Source organism: Trachurus trachurus, assembly GCF_905171665.1.
Source record: "Trachurus trachurus genome assembly, chromosome: 9".
In the NCBI taxonomy this organism is placed as follows: Eukaryota; Metazoa; Chordata; class Actinopteri; order Carangiformes; family Carangidae; genus Trachurus; species Trachurus trachurus.
The window spans coordinates 12,525,968-12,546,580 of NC_139895.1; the positions used below are offsets into that span (position 1 = coordinate 12,525,968).

Genomic DNA, 20,613 nt, shown 5'->3' on the forward strand with positions numbered 1-20,613 from the left:
AAATGACAAAACGTATAGTAGTAAAAATGTATCTATAAAAAGTGGCATGAACATAATCATCCTTTGACCCTTGTGAAAGTCAGTTATCAGTCAGTTAGTAGCTACAATTGGAGCTTTTCTGTCAATCAGTGTGTACAGGTGAGGCGAGGTAAAAAAGTACCCTTTAATATACATCCACCTGAAATGTAAATATGAAATATGGACGTATTTAAATTTTAAATATATCAAAATTACACTGAAGTACACACTCACGTCACTGTGTGTATTTCAGTGACAGTGGACAGGTCGCAGGAGGAGAGTGGGTCGATCTGATAGAGGCTAAGGTTAATAATAATAACAACAGTAGGTTATCTCTTATCTGACAGCGCTATGACTGAGAGAGCTCAGTATATTGGTTGGTCGCACATTTTCTTGTGCCAAGGGTCTGGAAACGTCTTAGAAATTATATTAATTATTATAGCAAATACTAAATGGATGAGTCGTATCAGTCAGTTCAATTTGATTTAGCCGCTTTATGTTAGCCTCTCTAGGCTATATCAAGACACTGGTTTAGCCCGTGTTGAACACAAATAAATAAAAAATAAGAGAGCAGTATATAAGTGAGTGGGTAGATAAACATCCTAACTGTTAACTACGAGTGGTTAGGGTAAATGTATATAAAGGTAAATGATGGACCAGGCTGCTTCTCGTTAGTTAGCCGTGACAGTTAGCTTACCCCGGCGGGGAGAAAAGCAGCCTCCTCGGCGTCGACTCGACTCCTCTCAATCAGCAAACAAACAGACAAAACAGCGTCCCCTCAGTTCCTCACAGACACGAAATGTCAGTTGTGGGTGGCACAGCAGCAGCAGCAGCAGCGACAGTAGCAGCAGCAGCAGAGTATCTCCGGTATGTTCATTCATTCACAGACGGGACCATTAAACCATCTGTCGTCCTCCTCCCATTCAGACCAGACGAGCCACAGCGGCAGCAGCGTGGAGACGGTAGTCAGGCTGACGTCAGTGGTGACGTCGACAGTTTGAGGACAAGGGTTGGTTTTTAACAAAGTGAATATCTCCCCCAAGCGGCCAAAGCCAGGTACTGCGTTGTATATGATAATGATATTTATTACAGTATTTCGGTAATCTACAGTACAGGCCAAAAGTTTGGACACACTCAATGCATTTCCTTTATTTTCATGACTATTTACATTGTAGATTCTCACTGAAATTCCACTAATGAACCCTGACAAGGCACACCTGTGAAGTGAAAACCATTTTCAGGTCAGGTTCACCTCTTGAAGCTCATCAAGAGAATGCCAAGAGTGTGCAAAGCAGTAATCAGAGCAAAGGGTGGCTACTTTGAAGAAACTAGAATTGGTGGGGGCAGAGATAGAGAAGGAGGAGGAAGAAGGAGAGGAAGAAGAAAAGAAGAAAGAGAAGACAGAGAGGAAAATACATGTTTTCAGTTATTTCACACTTTTTTGTTAATTCCACATGTGTTCATTCATAGTTTTGTGCCTTCAGTGAGAATAAAGGAAACACATTGAATGAGAAGGTGTGTCCAAACTGTTGGCCTGTACTGTGTATATTATTATTATTTCCAGAACATGCGCTTCAACTGGTAATAGCAAAGTCTAGTAGGTCTAAGTTTTTATTCAACCATTATTTTTCATTTTGTTCAGCCATCAGGCTTTTTAATTCTTCTGCAAATGGTAGATGAGCAAACAGACACATGAATTTCCCTTTGGGGATTAATAAAGTATTCATAATAATAATAATGCTTTAAATGGGGAGAAGTTGTCAGTTTAATTAAAGAGACATCCACTCTGTTGATCACTGCATACAAAACGAAACAACAATAACAGTGATATCTGTTTAGGTTTACACAAAGACACTGTTTAAAGAACTTTTTTTTTTTTTTTTTTTAAATCACTGGAAAGTTTATTTAATTTATATTTTCATTGCAATACCACAACCACACAATGTACTCCCCCACAACCACCAAGAGTCATTTGCAGGACCACACACCAAACCTATGTGGGGTCAAATTTAGGGGCAAATGACTCTAAACTTGTAAAGTTGTGTGTTCATGAATAACACCAAAATATAGCTATAAATTGATCTGTAAAAATTTGCAAAGGAAAATAAAGTTCATATATGTCATCATGACATTTTGATGTTTTTTTGTAAAGTCTATGACCCACAAACATAGGCCTACACAACACCAATTTCAGGACCACTGAACGTAATGACTTTTCATCGTCTATTTAAATATATATATTTAAAAAATAATAATAATAATAATACATTTTGAATAAATCTTACCTAAAATCATCACCATTCAAACCAACGCTTTCCGACCGGTCCCAACCGAGTAATTTGATTGGACAAGAGACATTCCTCGTGCCCAGAGCCGCTCTGCTCGTGTCTACGACCGAATCACACTCGTGCTGACATGCAGTACAACAGCACTCCCTCTCATGTGATATTGCTTAAATGTACTGTTTTCTCTCTCATTTGCCTTGAAATGGGTGCAAGTTGACAGTATTCTGTAAAATTTGCGCGTTTTGTTTTTATCAAAACGATTAGTGCAACTAACAAAAAGGCTGTTCTGCAGGCGACATGCGCAGTAGAACGTCAGTGACGTAGACGTATAATTCCTCCCACAGACTGTATGCTTGTGTATGTTGTATACAACTTTATTTTTTTTCTTTAGACATAACTGACGCGATTTTCGGTTGTTTTACGACGAACAAATTAGACCTTTTAACACGGACGTCAAATATACAGTAGTGTATTGAACCCAGTAGCCTACTACTCCATACAACAGCGTCAGCGACACTCCTGCTCAGTTATTTAAAAAAAAAAAAGCTAGCTAGCATAGCTCGCTAAATTTCTCAACGTTTTCATCATGACAAAGTCGCCAAACAGACCAAAGAAGAAAGCGAAGAACAGAAGAGCAGAAAATAGCCTGAAGGGACCAGACAAGGGTAAGTAACTGCTTCTACACCATTGGTAAAGAGCTGTTGTTGGATGAATTAGCTAAGTAACGAAATTGCCTGTTGCATAGGCTTCACGTTAGCTTTGAGGCTCTATTCACAACTTAAATAGGCCTAGCCTACTACGTAGACAATTTAGATTATAAATACATTTCAAACCACCATGAAATTATGTCATCAAGCATCACAGATTGATCCCAGTGTGACACATTTTGACACAAGTGGTTTTAGCATCGCCAGATTTTCCAACATAAATATACGGGAAGACTTTCTCAGTAAAAGTGTCTCTAAGAGTGTAGATGTGAGTCATGTCTTCAGGGTCAAAGAAGGACACCTCCCCCCTGTCGTAGTCCAGCTGGACTCTGATCCTCTCGGGACTCCTCACCGTCACAATTGTACCGTCGCCACTGGTGTATTTTCCATCACCGTATAATAAACACCAGAGTCCATGTTCTGGTGACGCATATCGTTCTCCCTTCCTCTCAACTGACTCTTTAGCCAAACCCACGTTCCAGCGAGGATGATCTCCCACCTCCACCTCCCAGCTGTGTTTCCCTGAGCCGAAGCCCTCAGAGCCCAGAACAGTGTGATACTTGGTGCATCTCTCTGGATTGCAAGGTAAGTGCTGTTGATATTTGTCTCCATTTCTCACACTGGACAGATCATCAGACAGATGGAGCCAGGGGCTTGCAGTGTTTGGGTCCAGGATGACAGGAGTGAAGTGGATCTTCTCCTTGATCTTCTCCCAGACTCTGAAGGACAGGTTGCCCAGGTGTTTGGCCTCATCTATCAGAGCTCCTGAGAGCAGCTGTGGATCTGACAGTGAGCACTGGGCTCTGGCTCTGGTCTGAGTGGCTTTATAACTGCTGAGGAACGCCACCTTGTGTTTCTGCAGCTCTTCTTCAACAGCACAGATACTGTCTGACAGAGAGGAGATCTGCTCCTCAATCATCTTCATCTCTCTGCTCATAGTCTTCCCCTTCTGCTCCTCTTCCTCCCTCAGAGCTGCCAGTCTGGACTCCTCTTCCTCTTTCAGGAGCTGGTGGAGCTTGTTGAACTCTGCTCTGATCCGCCTCTCTGTGGACAACAGCTGCTTCTTGGAGTGTTGAACCATTTCATTGTGTGTTTTCTCCACTTGTTTGTATTTGTTCTTCTTGTCCTGCAGAGACTTTAAGTCAGATTTCAGCTGCTGCTTCAGGTCACTGACTGCTTCTTCTACAGGAACCACCTTGTGACTCTGGTGGTGAGGAAACTCACAGACGGTGCACACAGCTCTTTCTTCATCCTTACAGAACAATGTAGGTTCTTCTTGATGTTTACTACAAACCACCATTTGTTTCTCATGTTGCTTTACAGCCTCTGGTGATTCAGTTTTCTGTCTCCCAGCATAGGAATCAGCCAGAGCCTTCAGTGCAAAGTCCACAAATAGAAAATCTTTTGAAGATTTCCTTTTACAAATGGGACAGTTTTTGTTTTCAGCTTGTTCCCAGAATTGTTGCAGGCAGCTTGAACAGAATCTGTGGTTGCAGCTCAGAGACACGGGATCTCTGAAAGTCTCTGAACACACATGACACCTCAGGTAAGTTTCAAGAAGAGCTCTCTCAGCCATTTCCGTATTATCTTGATTATCTTTCTGCAGGGAGACTCACCAAGTCACTGTCTCTGCATTTGAAAATAATCCAAAGTGTGTTTTCCAGTAGAGATCTCACACCCTGTGATGGCGTCTCAGCTCAGATCAACAATGTTAAAAATCTTTCACTATCTTTCACCTCTGTCATTGGTTAAGTCGTCACCAGTAGAAAACGCTGCTGTACTGTTTTGTCTCCGGTAGGTGGAGCTGTCAGCTCATCAACTGGAGTTAAATACATCCCTCTTGATTCTCAACAATGTAATTTTCGTTAATCAGCTATTTTCCAAACACAACTAATGACAAAATGATGACATCTCATTAAAAATGTTTCCATTCAATAGTATAAATGATTCCAAACGGACAAACAATGAGGTTTATGGTAATATGGGCGTGAACACTTGAACAGACTCACATTAAACCAGTCTGACAACATTTTTCTTTTTCAGTGACTGTAGCAGGAAACATGCTGAATTTATGTGTAACTGTCTTCACTTTATCCAGCTGAACTACTACTACTACTACCACTACTACTAGTTAGACATTATGTCCAATTAGTTGAACAAAGAGTTTCAGCAACTAGTGACACTTTTATTAACCTATTAAGCCTTACTAGAGAAGCCAAGAACCACACTAGTGGCACCAAAATCCAATCTAGTCAGCTTTTTGACAGACTAGTGGCCCACTGGGCTCAACTAGTAATGCTTAAAGTCTTACTAGTGAACTAGTGAGCTGCAAAAGCTCCGTGAACTCGTACCAGATTGAACTGGTACGACTTCACAGGTCGAAAAACACGAGTTACGGGTTGCCTTGAACGCACCATAACGTCTTGTCAGCCGATGGAGTTAGCAGCCCCCACCCTCGTCATGGATCTATTGGTCCTCGTCCCTACGTCACCACATTCACGTGCATCCCTTGGCTGCACACACAGCCCTTCATGCCGTTCTCTCTCCTCATTGGATAAAAACTGTAGGATACGATAAATGTTTTCTCCTCGGCTTACAGCAGAGCAGAGGGACTGACAGACCCGTGTTTCAGACCAAACACTCTATGTAAGTGATTGCCGTCAGAAGATATAACTATTTAAGACTTATATTAACACAAAAAATCCGCTTACTTCTGCTTTAACTAGTGAGGTTCAAAACCTGCCACTAGTCGATTGGTAAGACCCAAATTGGCCAAGTTGGTGTCTTTTTGACTTTACTTGTCAACTAGTTACACATGTCCTCTTACTAGTTAACAAGTTAGGTCCAAAAAGATTCACTAGTTAACTAGTGACACTCTTTCCATGGCTCACAAGTTGACTAGTGGATGCTATTAGTTGTCACTAGTCAGATTCTGCACTGAACATGTAAAGGTTTTGACCAAACCTGTTGGAAGTTTTTCTTACATGTAAGGCTCTTCCTTTTTTTGTTGTTCCTTTTTTCCTTTTTGACACCTGTTCTCATCGGCAATTGTTACATTAAAATGATTAGGCTACTTGGCATCCTGGAAACCTGCCTGGTTTTGGAGATATGCAGTGTTTGTTTGCCATTACTTTCATTATTTCCGCTTACAATCGCGCACCCCCTCGGCAGTCGAAGCTTCGATTTAAATCGATTTTATGTCCGCGAAGCTTCGATTATCAAAATATGATAATCGGGACAGCCCTATAACATACTATACAATATTTGGTACAAAATATGAACTACTTTATTAATCCAGCTACCATTTGCTGAAGAATTCAAAAGTCTGATGTAGGTACCAAGGACCTTCTATATCTCTCCATCCTGCAGCAAAGATAGAGGAGCAATCCACCACCTCCATTTGTTGGTCCATCGAGGTGTTTTGAAGTGGATGATCCCAGTTGTTCAGAATGGCCTCAACCATCTTAAGTGTTCATCTCTCCGCCACATCCCCCAGTGAATCCATCAGGAAAACATGATTGAAGTCTCCTGATATTATTAAAAGTCTCTCAGGATGTTTCGTTTCTATCCTAGCAACGTCATGGAGAACTTTCTCTTCCTCTTTCAGGAGCTGGTGGAGCTTGTTGAACTCTGCTCTGATCCGCCTCTCTGTGGACAACAGCTGCTTCTTTGAGTGTTGAATCATTTCATTGTATGTTTTCTCCACTTGTTTGTATTTGTTCTTCTTGTATCGCAGAGACTTTAAGTCAGATTTCAGCTGCTGCTTCAGGTCATTGACTGCTTCTTCTACAGGAACCACCTTGTGACTCCTTACAGAACAATTTAGGTTCTCCTTGGTGTTTAATACACACCACCGTTTGTTTTTCATGTTGCTTTTCAGCCTCTGATGATTCAGTTTCAGCCATTTCCTTATTATCTTGATTATATTTCTGCAAGGAGACTCACCAAGTCACTGTCTCTGCATTTGAAAATAATCCAAACGTGTGTTTTCCAATAGAGATCTCACACCCTGTGATGGCGTCAAAGCTCTGATCAACAATGTTAAAATCTTTCAGTCTCTTTAAACCAGTAGAAAATGCTGCTGTATCGTTTAGTCTCCAGTAGGTGGAGCTGTCAGATCATCAACTGGAATTACAGTTTTTCTCATTTGCTTTGGTGCTTTTCTCAGATCAGAATGAAAATTCACATAACTATTAGTTCAAGCTCCACAACATTTAGTCATTTGTGCACATCACAGTAGCAATTTCTCCTTCCTCTGAACAAATTGCAAATGCTTTTGGATATGTATCGGTTGCTTTCATACAATTCTCTACTGTTTTATAACATTATCATTTGCTTATGTCATGTCAGTCAAAATTAATTACTTATGAATGCTGAATAGTCATTCCCTATAAAACTAATAGTCCTCATTTAATTGCTTGAGTCATTACATACAAAATTGTTGAACGTGTTGTCAAAATCTGTCAAACTAATTTTAAATGTTGGGAGAACCACTGTAAATTCAATCATTCAAACATTTCAGGGAGAACAGGTATGTATAGTATTGGACAGTAATTCAGCACTAAACAATCTGCACTGCACTACTGTCATTGTGTCAGGCATTAAGCTTACAGTGGGACAAGGACTTTTTACATTTTAGACTTGCAGCTTTACTACAGTACAGATTTACTGTATTACAGCATTTTACAAGTGGGAAGCACTTTTACAGTATTGTACACTACAGTAATATGGGTTGATGCAGTATATGTACTGTACATTACTGTAATTTTACTCTGCACCACATAGGGTTGCAAGACAACCTCGCAGAGGTGGAAGAGACTGAGCCCTTTTTACTCTGCAACAAGAAGAAGCCATTTGTGCAATGGTGATTGCAAACAATGACATAAGGTTGAGAGAGATACAAAACAAGGATGACAATATATTTGGGAATATTGAATCTGTTTCAATCGTTACAATTGACAGATGAAAATATGTGGCCAGACAGACAGGAACATCTCAATGTGCAGAAATGATTTACAGTACTCAGTTACAATATGTACTGCAGTATTGCTTACAGTTGTGCACAGCTCTACCCAAAGGTTGTTTCTTATGTTTGTTGTTGATGACTGTAGTGTATTTTTCTTACAAATTAGAATAGCACAGAGCATATGCAGTAAAAATGTGAAACATACGTATTCAGTATCAGTTACTCCACTAAATAGAGTAATGTGTAACTTTACTGTAGTTTTCACATGGCTGTACGAGTAGTTTATAGTGCTGTCTTTTCAGGTAGTGTCACCAAGACCTGACTTTTTTGCACTGGAAAACACTTAGAGAATAAAGTGTCCTATAATGAAAACATGACAAAGCCGTTTGACTATCTTGTTCATAAACGATGGTGTCAAGACTTCTCATTTTGACGACACTGACAGTTTCATTGACATGAATACTTGCTTTTGAGGGATGGACAATCCATTTTGAGCAAGTGACGCGCTTTTGCAGGTTATCCACTAGGTTTTGCAGTTTGTACTAATTGTTTTGAGAAATGCACTGTGAACTGTTGTGCAAATGTTAATAGTGATGTGAGAAAAGCACCAAAGCGACTGAGAAAAACTTGTAAATAATTCCCTCTTGATTCCCAACAAAATGTATTTACTTGTTTATCAGCTATTTTCCAAACACAACTGATGACGTCTCATGTTAAGTTTTTCCATTAAACAACATACCTTATTTCAAAATGACACAAAGGGACAGAAGTGTAGTCACTTTGGCATGAACACTTAAACAGACTGACTCACATTGAACCAGTTTGACAACTTTTTTTATTTAACTGTGACTGTAGGAAACAGGCTGAATTTATGTCTTTGTAACTCTATAAGCATTGTAATTAGATTTTTATCTTATTTTTATTTTGTACTTTAAATTAAAACCAAATGTTGAAACAACCAACAGGAAAGTGTTTTCAGCTTTTAAAGCAGAAGTAAGTGATATATTTGTGTTAATATAAGTCTTAAATAGTTTTATCTTCCGACAGCAATCACTTACATAGAGTGTTTGGACCGAAACACGGGTCTCCCAGTCCCTCTGCTCTGCTCTGAGCCGAGGAGAAAACATTTATCGTATCCTACAGTTTTTATCCAATGAGGAGAGAGAACAGCATGCAGGGCTGTGTGTGCAGCCAAGGGACACCGTGAATGTGGCGACGTCGGGACGAGGACTGTTATGGTGCGTTCAAGGAAACTCGTAACTCCTGTTTTTCCGACCTGTGAAGTTGTACCAGTTCGATCTGGTACAAGTTCACGGGTCGGAAGTTACGAGTGGCCGTTATAGTGACTTTCACTGGTAAAACAGGTCGGGAAAACATGAGTGGGTTGCCTGAAACGCTACAAAGTCGTAAGCTGTGACTTGAAGCTGTAATTTATGATTTCAAAAGCCGGCCTGGAACGCAGCATTAGCGAAAACGACCCGATCACTCACTTCTGCTTTAAGGCACATCGGACAAAATCCACAATGAACTTTATATGACATTGAGTGAGGAGTGCACTGACACTGAACCAGTTACAACATTTTGTTTCACCAACTGCACAAGGAAACATGCTCTGCCAACATGTCAGTTTGACACTTTAAAAGTTGTAGTTATTGACTTTAAATGCAGCAACAAAGTCAAAGTTCTAATTCAACTTTCTTATTCATCTTATCCAGATGTTTTTTTTCTTTACTTCACATGTTCTCATTGATTCACTCCTTCATCCATTCACTCAGTCATGTGGCATTCACTGTCTTGGTTTAGAGTCACATGAGGACTATTCTATACAGTAGGTGAAGAAAAAAGGAGACCGCACACTAGCTTGTAGCTCCCGTGACAATTTAATGTCACACACATGTAACGTTTCGGGCGTCAGCCCTTCATCAAACATGAGGACAGTAATTAACACACCTGCTTAAATAAATGAACAGGTCACCTGACACGTTGTGTGATATCAATATGAGAAGGGAAAAAAGGAGATAGAGAAGAAACATAAATATACCAGGACTGAACATACAGTCTGCATAGTACATACAGTTCACAAAATAGCACATCAAAACAACTAGAGAATATCACATGGCAGAAGCATCAGGTATACAGTAACCGTCATTATGCAATGTAATATCAAGAAGAAAACACATGTAAAAAACATGTCAATAAGAAGGTGCCTCAACCATTCTTAAAGTGGTAACAGGGAAATAATTAATCAAGTTATCCACAGCAATGAGCTAGTAGAAAAAAAACAGGGATGAAAAGAGACAGACATCATAACCGGAGCGATGGAGCTATGTAATGGGAGCAAAAAACAATAACAACAACAAGCTCAAGCAATAATGTCAGCATAGGAGGATCATCATCTCAGTAGCCTACATTATGACAACACTGTAACACCAGACATAATTAAGAGTGGTCACAAGAATGCATAACACGAGTCATATAATACACAGAATACACACAGAGCAAAACTGGTTAGACATGGAGAGAAGCTATATTCTAGTTGTTTTGATGTGACATGTGCTATTTTACTATGCAGACTGTATGTTCAGTCCCGGTATATTTATATTTCTTCTCTATCTCCTTTTTTTCCTTCTCATATTGATATCACATAACATGTCAGGTGACCTGTTCATTTTTTTAAGCAGGTGTGTTAATTACTGTCCTCATGTTTGATGAAGGGCTGACGCCCGAAACGTTACATGTGTGTGACATTAAATTGTCACGGGAGCTACAAGCTAGTGTGCGGTCTCCTTTTTTCTTCACCTGTGTCTTCCTTGGTGGTCCATCACCTAGTCTTAAGTTTTTTTGGGATGTGCGTGTTTTTGTTTCGACTATTCTCTATATACCATCATGTAGTGGTTGGGCTGGTTGTCATAACGTCAAAAAATGAATAAAATGGTAGATTAAGGTTCTGTTGACATCTTTATAATGTTTAAAAGTGATAACTTGTCACCACTTTTAAAGAAAATTTAAACTTTTAACATGGAAAATTTAAATAGGAAAAAAAGGAAGTTAACGTGCTAACTTAAGTTCAGGAGCAGGACCGATGCCAGAGTAAAGCAAACACCCAGCTATCGTGGGTAAAATCGGGCAAAAAATCATGTAGTGTGTCCTAGGGCTGTTCGATTTTGCCCAAAAGTAAAATCTCGATTTTCTTCTCTCAAAAATCGATTTCCGATTACGATTACGATTTTTTTGTTAAATGACAAACTATTTTGTGTGCTGTTTGTGCCTTTTTAAATGGACCTAGAGTCTAATTTTAAAAAGAAAATCTATCTATCTATCCATCCATCCATCCATCCATCCATCCATCCATCCATCCATCCATCCATCCATCCATCCATCCATCCATCCATCCATCCATCCATCCATCCATCGGTTCAGACCTCCATGGGGCCCTAGGCAAAATTTTGCTAAGGGGCCCTCCTAACTGAACCCCAAAATGTTTAAACAGTCGCACCTGACACCCAGTGCTTCCACTCATTACCCCTAAACATATTGCCCTGTTGGTCTAATTAACAATAAATTTGGAACAAATCAGAGCAAATCAAATCAAACTAAATGTGTAAACAAACAATCATACAGTCTGTTTGAAATAACTCACCATTAAATAAAACTAAAATATAGATAAAGCTACTATTAATTCAGCTCCATTAAATTGGTTGCACTTGTTTTACTTTCATATAGGAAATGTTGGTAATTATATTATTATTTATTGGGCCTATATAATCTTTTTGTTTTAGCACCATTGTCATAATATTTCACAAGTTTTTTTTAAATTTAATTCACTAAGATATCTGCATCTATATTTGCCTGTAGGCTAATGGTGTCTCAGCTCCGATCGACAATGTCAGACTTACCTTCATTTTCATTCACCTGAGTCAATGATTATCACCTGTGAACACTGTCATGTTTTGTCCACAGCAGGTGGATGTATGAACATCTCAACTGTAATTTAACCCTTTATTTCTTTCACAACATTATTTCTTTGGTTATCAGTTGTTTTCAAGACACAACCAATGACATCTCATATGTAATTTTTATTTGAAATACATAGATGATTTTCAATGTGACAAACAATGAGGTGAAGTGTTAAAGTGTGAACATTTTAACAGCTTGACTGACACTGATCCAGTTTGACAAGGTTTTTACTTTTCTGTCACTGTAGCAAGAAACATGTTCAGCATGTTTCAATATTGATTCAATCATATGTCCAATCATTGCGCATAACACACAGTATACAAAGTTAACCTTAACAAGTTACAAGTCATTTATTTAACCATCACAATTACTCCAAAGCTGTTTAATTAAGGTAAAAATGAAGCATACCTAAGGTAAAGAAAAATGAAGCATAGTTCCTCTAAGTGGAATGATTCAGCAGTGGTTATTTGTTAAAGCCGACCCCAACCCTTTCTTTTGTGCTGACTCAGAATAAGACGGGAAAAACTAAATAGTCCAGTCTGTGTGTGCTTGAAAAAAGCAGCACCTGGTGGAAATATGTAAACTCAGCATGTGTGTGTGAATCTGCTCTCCTCTCCCAACAAACACACACACACACACACACACACACATATCAACTGCCCTATTAAGGGCATGTGTGGGACAAAATGACATCAATCATGTTTTTAATGATGGGAGGCTCTGGGTGGACGTTGTGTGGCAGGTGGTGGGCCAGGACCATCTCCCAGGCATCCACCAGATGAACGTTCAGTCCTTTGAAAATGGCTCTGATCACCTTATCTTGCTGCAGACAGTACCAGTCACTGTTGATCAGTACCTCATAAAGCCTCAGCATTTTAAGGTTTGTGGTGCGGATGATGACCACTGTGTCTGGAGCTCTGTCCAGCAGCCGCACCACCGCCCTGCGGATGCTCTGCAGCCTGCGGATGTATACCTCAATGGGGTAAGTGACGAAGTGAGCCCAGATGCCAAAAGCTACAACGGTGCTTCTGCCTCCAGTTAAGCTGTCTAGTTCATTGGCGATGTAATGGAGCTGGCTGGTGGGAACAATACCAAAGTGGATAGGAGGACCATGGCAGCGGTACGTCACCAAGATGTTGCGAGCATTATCTAAAGCCATGAAAGGTCCAACGTGCTTCGCACTGTGCAGGTCGAACTCAATGAGACCTGGAAGCATTCAACAAGAAACGAAGAATTAATTCCACAGCAAGAATAACATCAAACAGAAGAAATAGCTGCCAGTCAGGTACCTGGTACTGCATTAATGAGGTGTTTAAACCACTGTCTGATGGTGGAGTCTCCATAAAGGTGGACCTGCATGCCTCTCAGACAGTCACCAATGGTGGAGGTGTTGAATTGTTGAACCTGGGCTCCCCTCAGTGCTCTCCAACTTCCTTTGTAGTAATAGCCGGCGTGTCCAGACTTCACATCACTGATGTGCACTTGATGTGCTGGACATGAGCGGAAGTGTGAAGGATAGAGACGTTAGTAAGTCCTCTTTTTTTAAATATGGGTTCAGGTCAATGTGTTGTCACTGAAAACAAATCTTTATTAGAACTAGTGCTGGGCATAGTTTTTTTTTTTTTTTTTATCTAAATTAATCTCACTGCAATCCTGTAGTTAATCTAGATTCATCTAGATCAAAATGCTAGATTTGAATTTTACCTAAACATTAAAAAAATGCGTTACCCTAATGAATTTCACACTTGTCCGACTTATTCCAGCCCCCACCGCATAATTATACATCTCAAATAACAAAGTGAAATTCATAACTTGCTCACAGTGGCTCCCAACCTTTTTTTGCCCGTGACCCCATTTCGACATCACAAATTTCTAGTGACCCCATGATCATGTGACTGCACGTGATTGCGGTGGTCAATCAAGATGTGCCAGCTCAGATGTTTTTATATGCTGCATTTTATTTTAACTCAATTTATATTAGAGAAATTGAAAGTATAGAATACTGTTGTTTAAGATTGTGTGTGGTGTTTTTAACCATAATTTTAAAGGGACAACGAGGAGTTTGTATTTGGTTATAAAAAAGTCTTATTTAAAAAGTCTTACTATAGCCTGCCCTATATAATTAATGTGGATGAATTTACATTACCCACACTTGTTAATGGGTCCATTTTCGATAAATATATTGTTTTGTTTTTATCGTTATTTTGTTATTATTATTAGGAGTCGGCTCGCCCAGCATTTCCTACTTTTGGTTTCCCAGACGCACACGTGTCTCAACTTTTTCTACCGCCACACATGCACCGCGTGTCATGTGATCAGCTCTGTTGATCTGCATCTCCAGCAGCAACAATGCAGCCTGGCTCCCAGTGCTTGCCCGCTTTCAGGAGCTCTCTCTCAGTGAGCGGCAGCTCATCCCTCCCCCGGCCCAGCCACGGATCTCTACTCCATAGTTCGCCGTAGCAGCAGTGTGACAGCAGTACCCCTCACCCCCTACCCCATCTGGATGAGTGTTTCCGCTATTTTTTCAAACCGCGTTTTAAACTTTTATTACACATAACGCAGGGAGTTGACATCTCTTCTGTCTCACTCCTCTCCAAACTGTGCTGAGTCCTCCGCTGTAACAGACAGATCGAGCAGTGAAGCCGCTGAGAGGATACGGTGCTGGAAATCTGTCCAACTCTGTTTTAAAGCCCCAGTATATAACTTATTTGGCTTTTTATTTGCAAAAATCAAATATTGCTTTCATAAATACGTATTTCACTGAAGTCGAATCACACCTGCATATAAATGAAAGCTTTCTCGTACCTTAGAATGAGTTGTTACAAGTCGTTACAAATATACAAGGGGGGGCGCACCGAACCTTGGCTGCCATGTTACATCGCCATTTTTTACGTTCAGTGGCCTGGGGAGAAAGTTTTCCAGGTAGCACCTGTTAAAACTGTCACCACTGTGTAGTGTGAGGAAGGACGGAGGCACTGATGTTGCATTCAGGTGCCTGACTGCACCTGAATGCAACATCAGTGCCTCTGTCCTTCCTCCAACCAGATGTCATTTTATTAGACGAGAGAAAGATGGTAAAACGTGGGTAAGGTAAACGACATCACCATGACAACATATTGTCACGCCTGTATTGTTTTGCCTCGTGCTGGCGGACCACTTGTTTACATAGAGGCTTGTTTATCCTGTTACATGCAGCGTCTGTTGTCTGTCTGACTTCTGCACGATTTCACGTGAACGCAACATCAAGAATACATTCCGATATGCAACCGCACCGCTAGATGGGGGTAATTACATACTATACCTTTAACTTAGTTCCTGGTTAAGTGACAGTGAAGCACACTTCTAAAATGTTAGTAGATTAACGTGCAATAATTTTCTCATCGCAGCACGTTAACGCTGTTAATTTCCCAGCACTAATTAGAACCAAAATCAGCCAACAGTCGCTAAACCTCCCCATGCCCATCTTGCTCCCTCTGTCTCAATGTCCAACACAAAAGCAAACATTGGTTCTGTTTGCACAAAGCTTCCTGCCTGATTTACCTCTAACAACCTGTTGCATATTTCAAGTAGAACCACAGTGATCATTATTGTAAAAATCCCGCTTTACCTGTTGGTTTTGGCAACACAGTGACACTGGCAGGTCCTGAAGCCTTAATAGAGACTTTCATGTTGACTTCACTGATGGAAAACAGAGTGAACATAATAAGATGGGTTACAGCAGACTCCGTAATTTGTGCTGCTTCAAAAACTGTAAATCCATTTTAAATATGCACATCTACTAGCTGTAGGTAATACTACACATGGCACAAAATGTAAGGAAATTTGTGTTTGGTAGATTATTTCTTTGTTGTAACAATGCTTCTTGGAAATACATTTTATGGCATTGGAAAGTCTGTTTATTACCCTTATGGTGCCACACTTGTAAGGAACATGCATGGGGTGAGAAGTATCTGGGTTGCACCCCCATGAAAAATGTGCTAAATCCCCTCTGCCAAGTCAAACAGTTTATTCTGCCATTGACTCTTGTTTGGTATTTGGTGGATTGGATGGTTTATTCATTTAACAAACAGGAGCTTAAGTAGTGTGTGGATTGGAAGAACCATACACAGCCACAACAGCCTGGCACCTCCTCCTCATGCTGGTCACCAGCCTGGTCACACACTGCTCTGGGATGGCATCTCCCTCACTGGAAAAACAAGGCTTGTCATCATTGGAGGTAATCTCAATGCAGAGAGATATTGAGATTCTGCAACCAGTGGCAATCCCATATCTCCAGTCTGGGACTGAACTTAATCCCCCAAGATTACAACACTCGCCCCCACAGAGCAAGGTTTATCAGAGACTACCTCCAAAATTTGGGAGTGAGCATCCTATCAGCAGTCCTGACCTCAACTCCATTGAACACTTGTGGGATCAGCTTGAGCGTGCTGTTGGTGCCAGAGTGACCAACACCCAGTGGCGTGCACAGACTTTTTGAAGGGCAGGGGCGAAAAGGAAAAAAAGGGGCACCTAATAGCGCGTCCTCGCCACTGAAGAGGGCACTTTAGCACGCGTTTTGGCTTACCTGAAGGCACTTTAACACGTGTTTTGGCTCCCAAGAGGGCACTTTAGCACACGTTTTGGTTCCTAGATGTGGCTCCTAGAGGGCACTTTCAGGGCTGCCAAGTTTCAGAAAATGACAAGAGTGAGACTGTAGCGACATGGTGCGTTTGGCCGGCGACCACAGGTCGGCTGCAAAAAAAATTTGGCCTTTTTAAACGTTGATTTGGCCTGTTTTATAATATCAATACCTTAAGACTAAAAAACATCGATGTGGCCTGTTTTAACACGTGTTTTGGCTCCCAAGAGGGCACTTAAGCACACGTTTTGGCTTCCAAGGGCACTTTAACATGTGTTTTGGCTTCCAAGAGGGCACTTTAACATGTGTTTTGGCTCCTAGAGGGCACTGTAGCACACGTTTTGGCTCCTAGAGGGCACTTTAGCACACGTTTTGGCCCCCATGAGGGCACTTGAGCACACGTTTTAGCTCCTAGAGGGCACTTTAACACACGTTTTGCCCCCCATGAGGACACTTTAGCACGTGTTTTGGCTTCCATGAGGGCACTTAAGCACACGTTTTGGCTTCCAAGGGTACTTTAACATGTGTTTTGGCTTCCAAGAGGGCACTTTAACATGTGTTTTGGCTCCTAGAGGGCACTGTAGCACACGTTTTGGCTACCATGAGGGCACTTTAGCACACGTTTTGGCTACCATGAGGGCACTTTAGCACACGTTTTGGCTCCTAGAGGGCACTTAAGCACGCGTTTTGGCTCCCAAGAGGGCACTTAAGCACGCGTTTCAGCTCCTAGAGGGCACTTTAGCACGCATTGTGGCTCCTAGAGGGCTCTTTAGCACACGTTTTGGCTCCTAGAGGGCACTTTAGCACACGTTTTGGCTCCTAGAGGGCACTTTAGCACACGTTTTGGCCCCCATGAGGGCACTTGAGCACACGTTTTAGCTCCTAGAGGGCACTTTAACACACGTTTTGCCCCCCATGAGGACACTTTAGCACGTGTTTTGGCTCCCAGGGGGCACTTTAGCACGCGTTTTTCAACAATTGGGCCACGAGGGGGGGCGACCGCCCCCCCTGCCCCCCCCCTGTGCACGCCACTGCCAACACCAACCACGTTGCCTGGCTTGCGACAAATGCTGGTTGAAGAATGGGATGCCATCCCACAGCAGTGAGTGACCAGGCATGAGGAGGAGGTGCCAGGCTGTTGTGGCTGTGTATGGTTCTTCCACACGCTACTGAGGCTCCTGTTTGTTAAATGAATAAACTGTTAAATTGCCAATATGTCTTGTTTCTTCAAATTTCAATCATCCAATCCACCAAAGACCAAACAAGAGTCAATGGCAGAATAAGCTGTTTGACTGAGAAGATTTGTCACATTTTTCATGGGCGCAACCCAGATACTTAGCTCTGCTGCTCACCCCACAAATGCATGTTCCTTACAAGTGTGACACCATTTAAAAGGGTAATAAACAGGCTTTCCAACGCAAGATTTATTTCCAAGAAGCATTGTCACAACAAAGAAATAATCTACCAAACAAAAATTTCCTTATGTAAATATTTATGTATTCCAAATTAAGATTAAGACTAAAATGAAGATACACTTTCTTGATCCCAGGATGGGAAGTGACTGTGTCACAGCAGCAAACAAATAACACACAAAACACAATACAAATATAATAATACGACCAATAGTTAGAATAAATAAAAGGAAACACAATTTTGAATAACAAATACATGATGTTAAGATGTAAAGTCATTCAAAAAGCCGGTCGTACTGTATGTGTCTCTCCACTCCCTCACCTTTGAAAAAGCTGCTCCTCCTTAGCCTTGATATTTCTGCTCCACCCTCCATTAGAGTGTATGACCCTGGTATCACAGCTCAGGTTCTTTGGCTTGTAGCAGAACCACGGTTCACTTGTTTGGAGGTCAGTGTAGTTGCACAGCGGCTGCTGGGTCGGATGCAGACAGATGTTACAGGTGGTCGTCTCAGACACCGAGCCTGAGCGGAAGGTGCTTTTAAAGTAAATCCTGTCTTGCTGTTCCCTGGTCAGTTTTTGCAGGACGGTCACAGCCTCACCAGGGTGAACCAGTGTCACCTGATGGGATAGAGAAACAGAGCTTTCACTGAGAAAACAAGTAGCCTACAGGCCTCGAGAGGGCATGCGGTTCAATTTGAATAAAGACTTACAACAATACTGAACTTCAGTGTTTTACCTCAACCTCAGCGCTCCCCTCCCAGAGCAAAGAGAACACAGTAGAATAGGAGCCATTGAGGTGATCCTCGATTTTCCCAGCCACACCTGCACCAAGCTCCCGGTTATGTAGACGACTGACTAAGAAGTCCCCACCAGATTGCTTGGGTTGGCCTCGGTAGTCGTACATTTTAATCATAACCTCCAGCTGATCTCCTACACGCCACTGTCCTCCTCCCTTCTTTGGGAGAAGTGTGAAGGTGCTGTGAGCAGGATCGCTGGTCTGCTCCAAAGAAACCAGAGCTGTGGTTTCAGGCCACGCAATGGAGTCCAGTATGAGGTCCTCTTCCTGAGCGTCCTTCGGGGTTAGCGGCTTGAAGGTGCAGATGCCATTATGCATATAAGGGTCTGTTAAAACTTTTGGGAGGATCATGGTGGAGACTTCATGCTGAAAGTGAGGTGGAGAGAAAGTATTGGAAACAAATGAGCCAGTGAGGAAGATGTTTCCTGCCACACAGTATGAAATTACTGTTGGTCACTTGTGGTGTTGAAGTTTTGCATTCACACAGGACTGAACTACACTAAGCCTACAGGGACTTTTCTCCCCTGACTCTTCTGGTAAGGTACACACACACGTATGTGTGTGTACGACGTGTTTGCATATGGGCTGTAACTCACTGAAACAAGCTTTACAGGAACCTTAATGTTTGTTCCTGATGAATTGGTTTAGCAGCATTTATGAATGAAAATAATTAAAGGTGTACAAAAATGGCTGTTTGTCCTGTTTGTCGCACCGAGTTGTCACGAATTGCCGCACAAGTTCACCCGAGTAAGGAAAACGAATTTGATTGGTCGTTATTGAGCGGGGGGATATTCAAAGCTTGGGGCGAGACCGAGCTCCGTGTGTGTGCGTGTCTCAGACGTTTGATTGACGGATGACGGATCCAATATCAGTGGCTGGTGAATCGTGAGCAGGCTGACGTATAATCCGTGCGCCTGCATTATCCAATGCGGAAAAAAAATACCACACTTTCATCCCGGATTTAATCAAAAATAGAATTTTGCACAAAATTTGGCCTACATCATCTGATAGATGAGTTATTACACTAAGTTTATGACCCAGAGTGGGCTCAAATTCAATTTTCTTTTCTGTACAGCTAAAACAAAACAAAAAATAGCTATCAATAGCTGTAGGGTATTTGGTGTTGAGTAGAAAAGAATAAAGATGACAAGGTTTTCTTTGGTCTATATTATGAACATAAGAAGATTACTTTATTATTCTTGTTGGGGGGAAAAAGTCACAAAAAACACATTCACATTCATTTAAAACTAAACCTTTGTGTAAACATACAAACATGAAACTTAATTGTTAATAACACAAATTATGTTAAATTTACTTCACCTCAGATTTGCTTTTTTCAAAAGGGCAGGTCCTCTCCTCTAAGATGATGTCATGTAGCACATACATTAAAACGAACGCAGCCAGTAACAGGAAGATGACTCCGTACTTTGCATTTCTTCCTTTACAAGCTTGGACCATCCTGATCAGGAATCTGTCTTCACTTATTCTGTGGCTACTGCAGCCCACTGTGACCAGTTAAACTGGAACTGGAATTAAAAAATCAAACAAAAGAAAGTTATTACACAAAACTTGTTCTTGCGAAATAGGTAATGTAAAACTCAAACTGAAAAATCCTCACTATCCAAATAGTTGCGGTGTCGTGTCTGTCTGGCTCCTAGGCACTGTAGGACCAAAATAATAATAATAATAATAATTTTTTAAAAAGTCACATTGTGGAGATGTAAATAATAATGATCAAACCGGAGATGGAGGTGAGTTGAGTCTATTTACTCTCCACACAACAAAAACACTGAACACACAGGTTGCCAAGTATGTGAACTCTATAGAACCCGGAACCGGCATCTCCTATGGGTT

General features: G+C 41.2%; 3 protein-coding genes across 3 annotated transcripts in view; all 3 read right to left on the reverse strand.

The window, feature by feature from the left end:
• The window catches only part of slc39a14 (solute carrier family 39 member 14), a 32,603-nt gene extending 31,681 nt beyond the window's left edge, over window positions 1-922 (reverse strand). The window contains exon 1 of the mRNA XM_083979233.1: window positions 716-922. The gene's annotated coding sequence lies outside the window, so the exon portion shown is untranslated. The remainder of the gene's footprint in view (window positions 1-715) is intronic.
• A 2,239-nt stretch (window positions 923-3,161) lies between these two features.
• LOC310991936 (E3 ubiquitin-protein ligase TRIM35-like) lies at window positions 3,162-4,586 on the reverse strand (the record flags this gene model as incomplete). The annotated part of the gene is made up of 1 exon (XM_083979864.1): window positions 3,162-4,586. The coding sequence occupies one exon, from the start codon at window positions 4,584-4,586 to the stop codon at window positions 3,162-3,164; it is 1,425 nt and encodes a 474-aa protein (XP_083835990.1).
• A 7,446-nt stretch (window positions 4,587-12,032) lies between these two features.
• Window positions 12,033-19,111, reverse strand: LOC310991937 (NXPE family member 3-like). Its single transcript, XM_083979865.1, has 6 exons — window positions 18,700-19,111; window positions 18,286-18,581; window positions 15,536-15,611; window positions 14,521-14,548; window positions 13,223-13,423; window positions 12,033-13,139 (listed from the first exon to the last, which is right to left on the reverse strand). The coding sequence occupies exons 1-6, from the start codon at window positions 19,108-19,110 to the stop codon at window positions 12,598-12,600; spliced, it is 1,554 nt and encodes a 517-aa protein (XP_083835991.1). The 5' UTR covers window position 19,111; the 3' UTR covers window positions 12,033-12,597.
• Between the last annotated feature and the right edge of the window lie 1,502 nt (window positions 19,112-20,613).

Bases quoted from the DNA above. Each gene is read 5' to 3' on its own strand.
- LOC310991937 (XM_083979865.1), bottom strand. From the start codon at position 19,110: ATGATCCTCCCAAAAGTTTTAACAGACCCTTATATGCATAATGGCATC. The intron at 14,549-15,535 runs GCGGGATTTTTA...TGTCTGTTACAG, and splicing joins TGCCAAAACCAACAGGTAAA to CGGAGGACTCAGCACAGTTT. The intron at 13,140-13,222 runs GTACCTGACTGG...GAATGCTTCCAG, and splicing joins CCTCATTAATGCAGTACCAG to GTCTCATTGAGTTCGACCTG.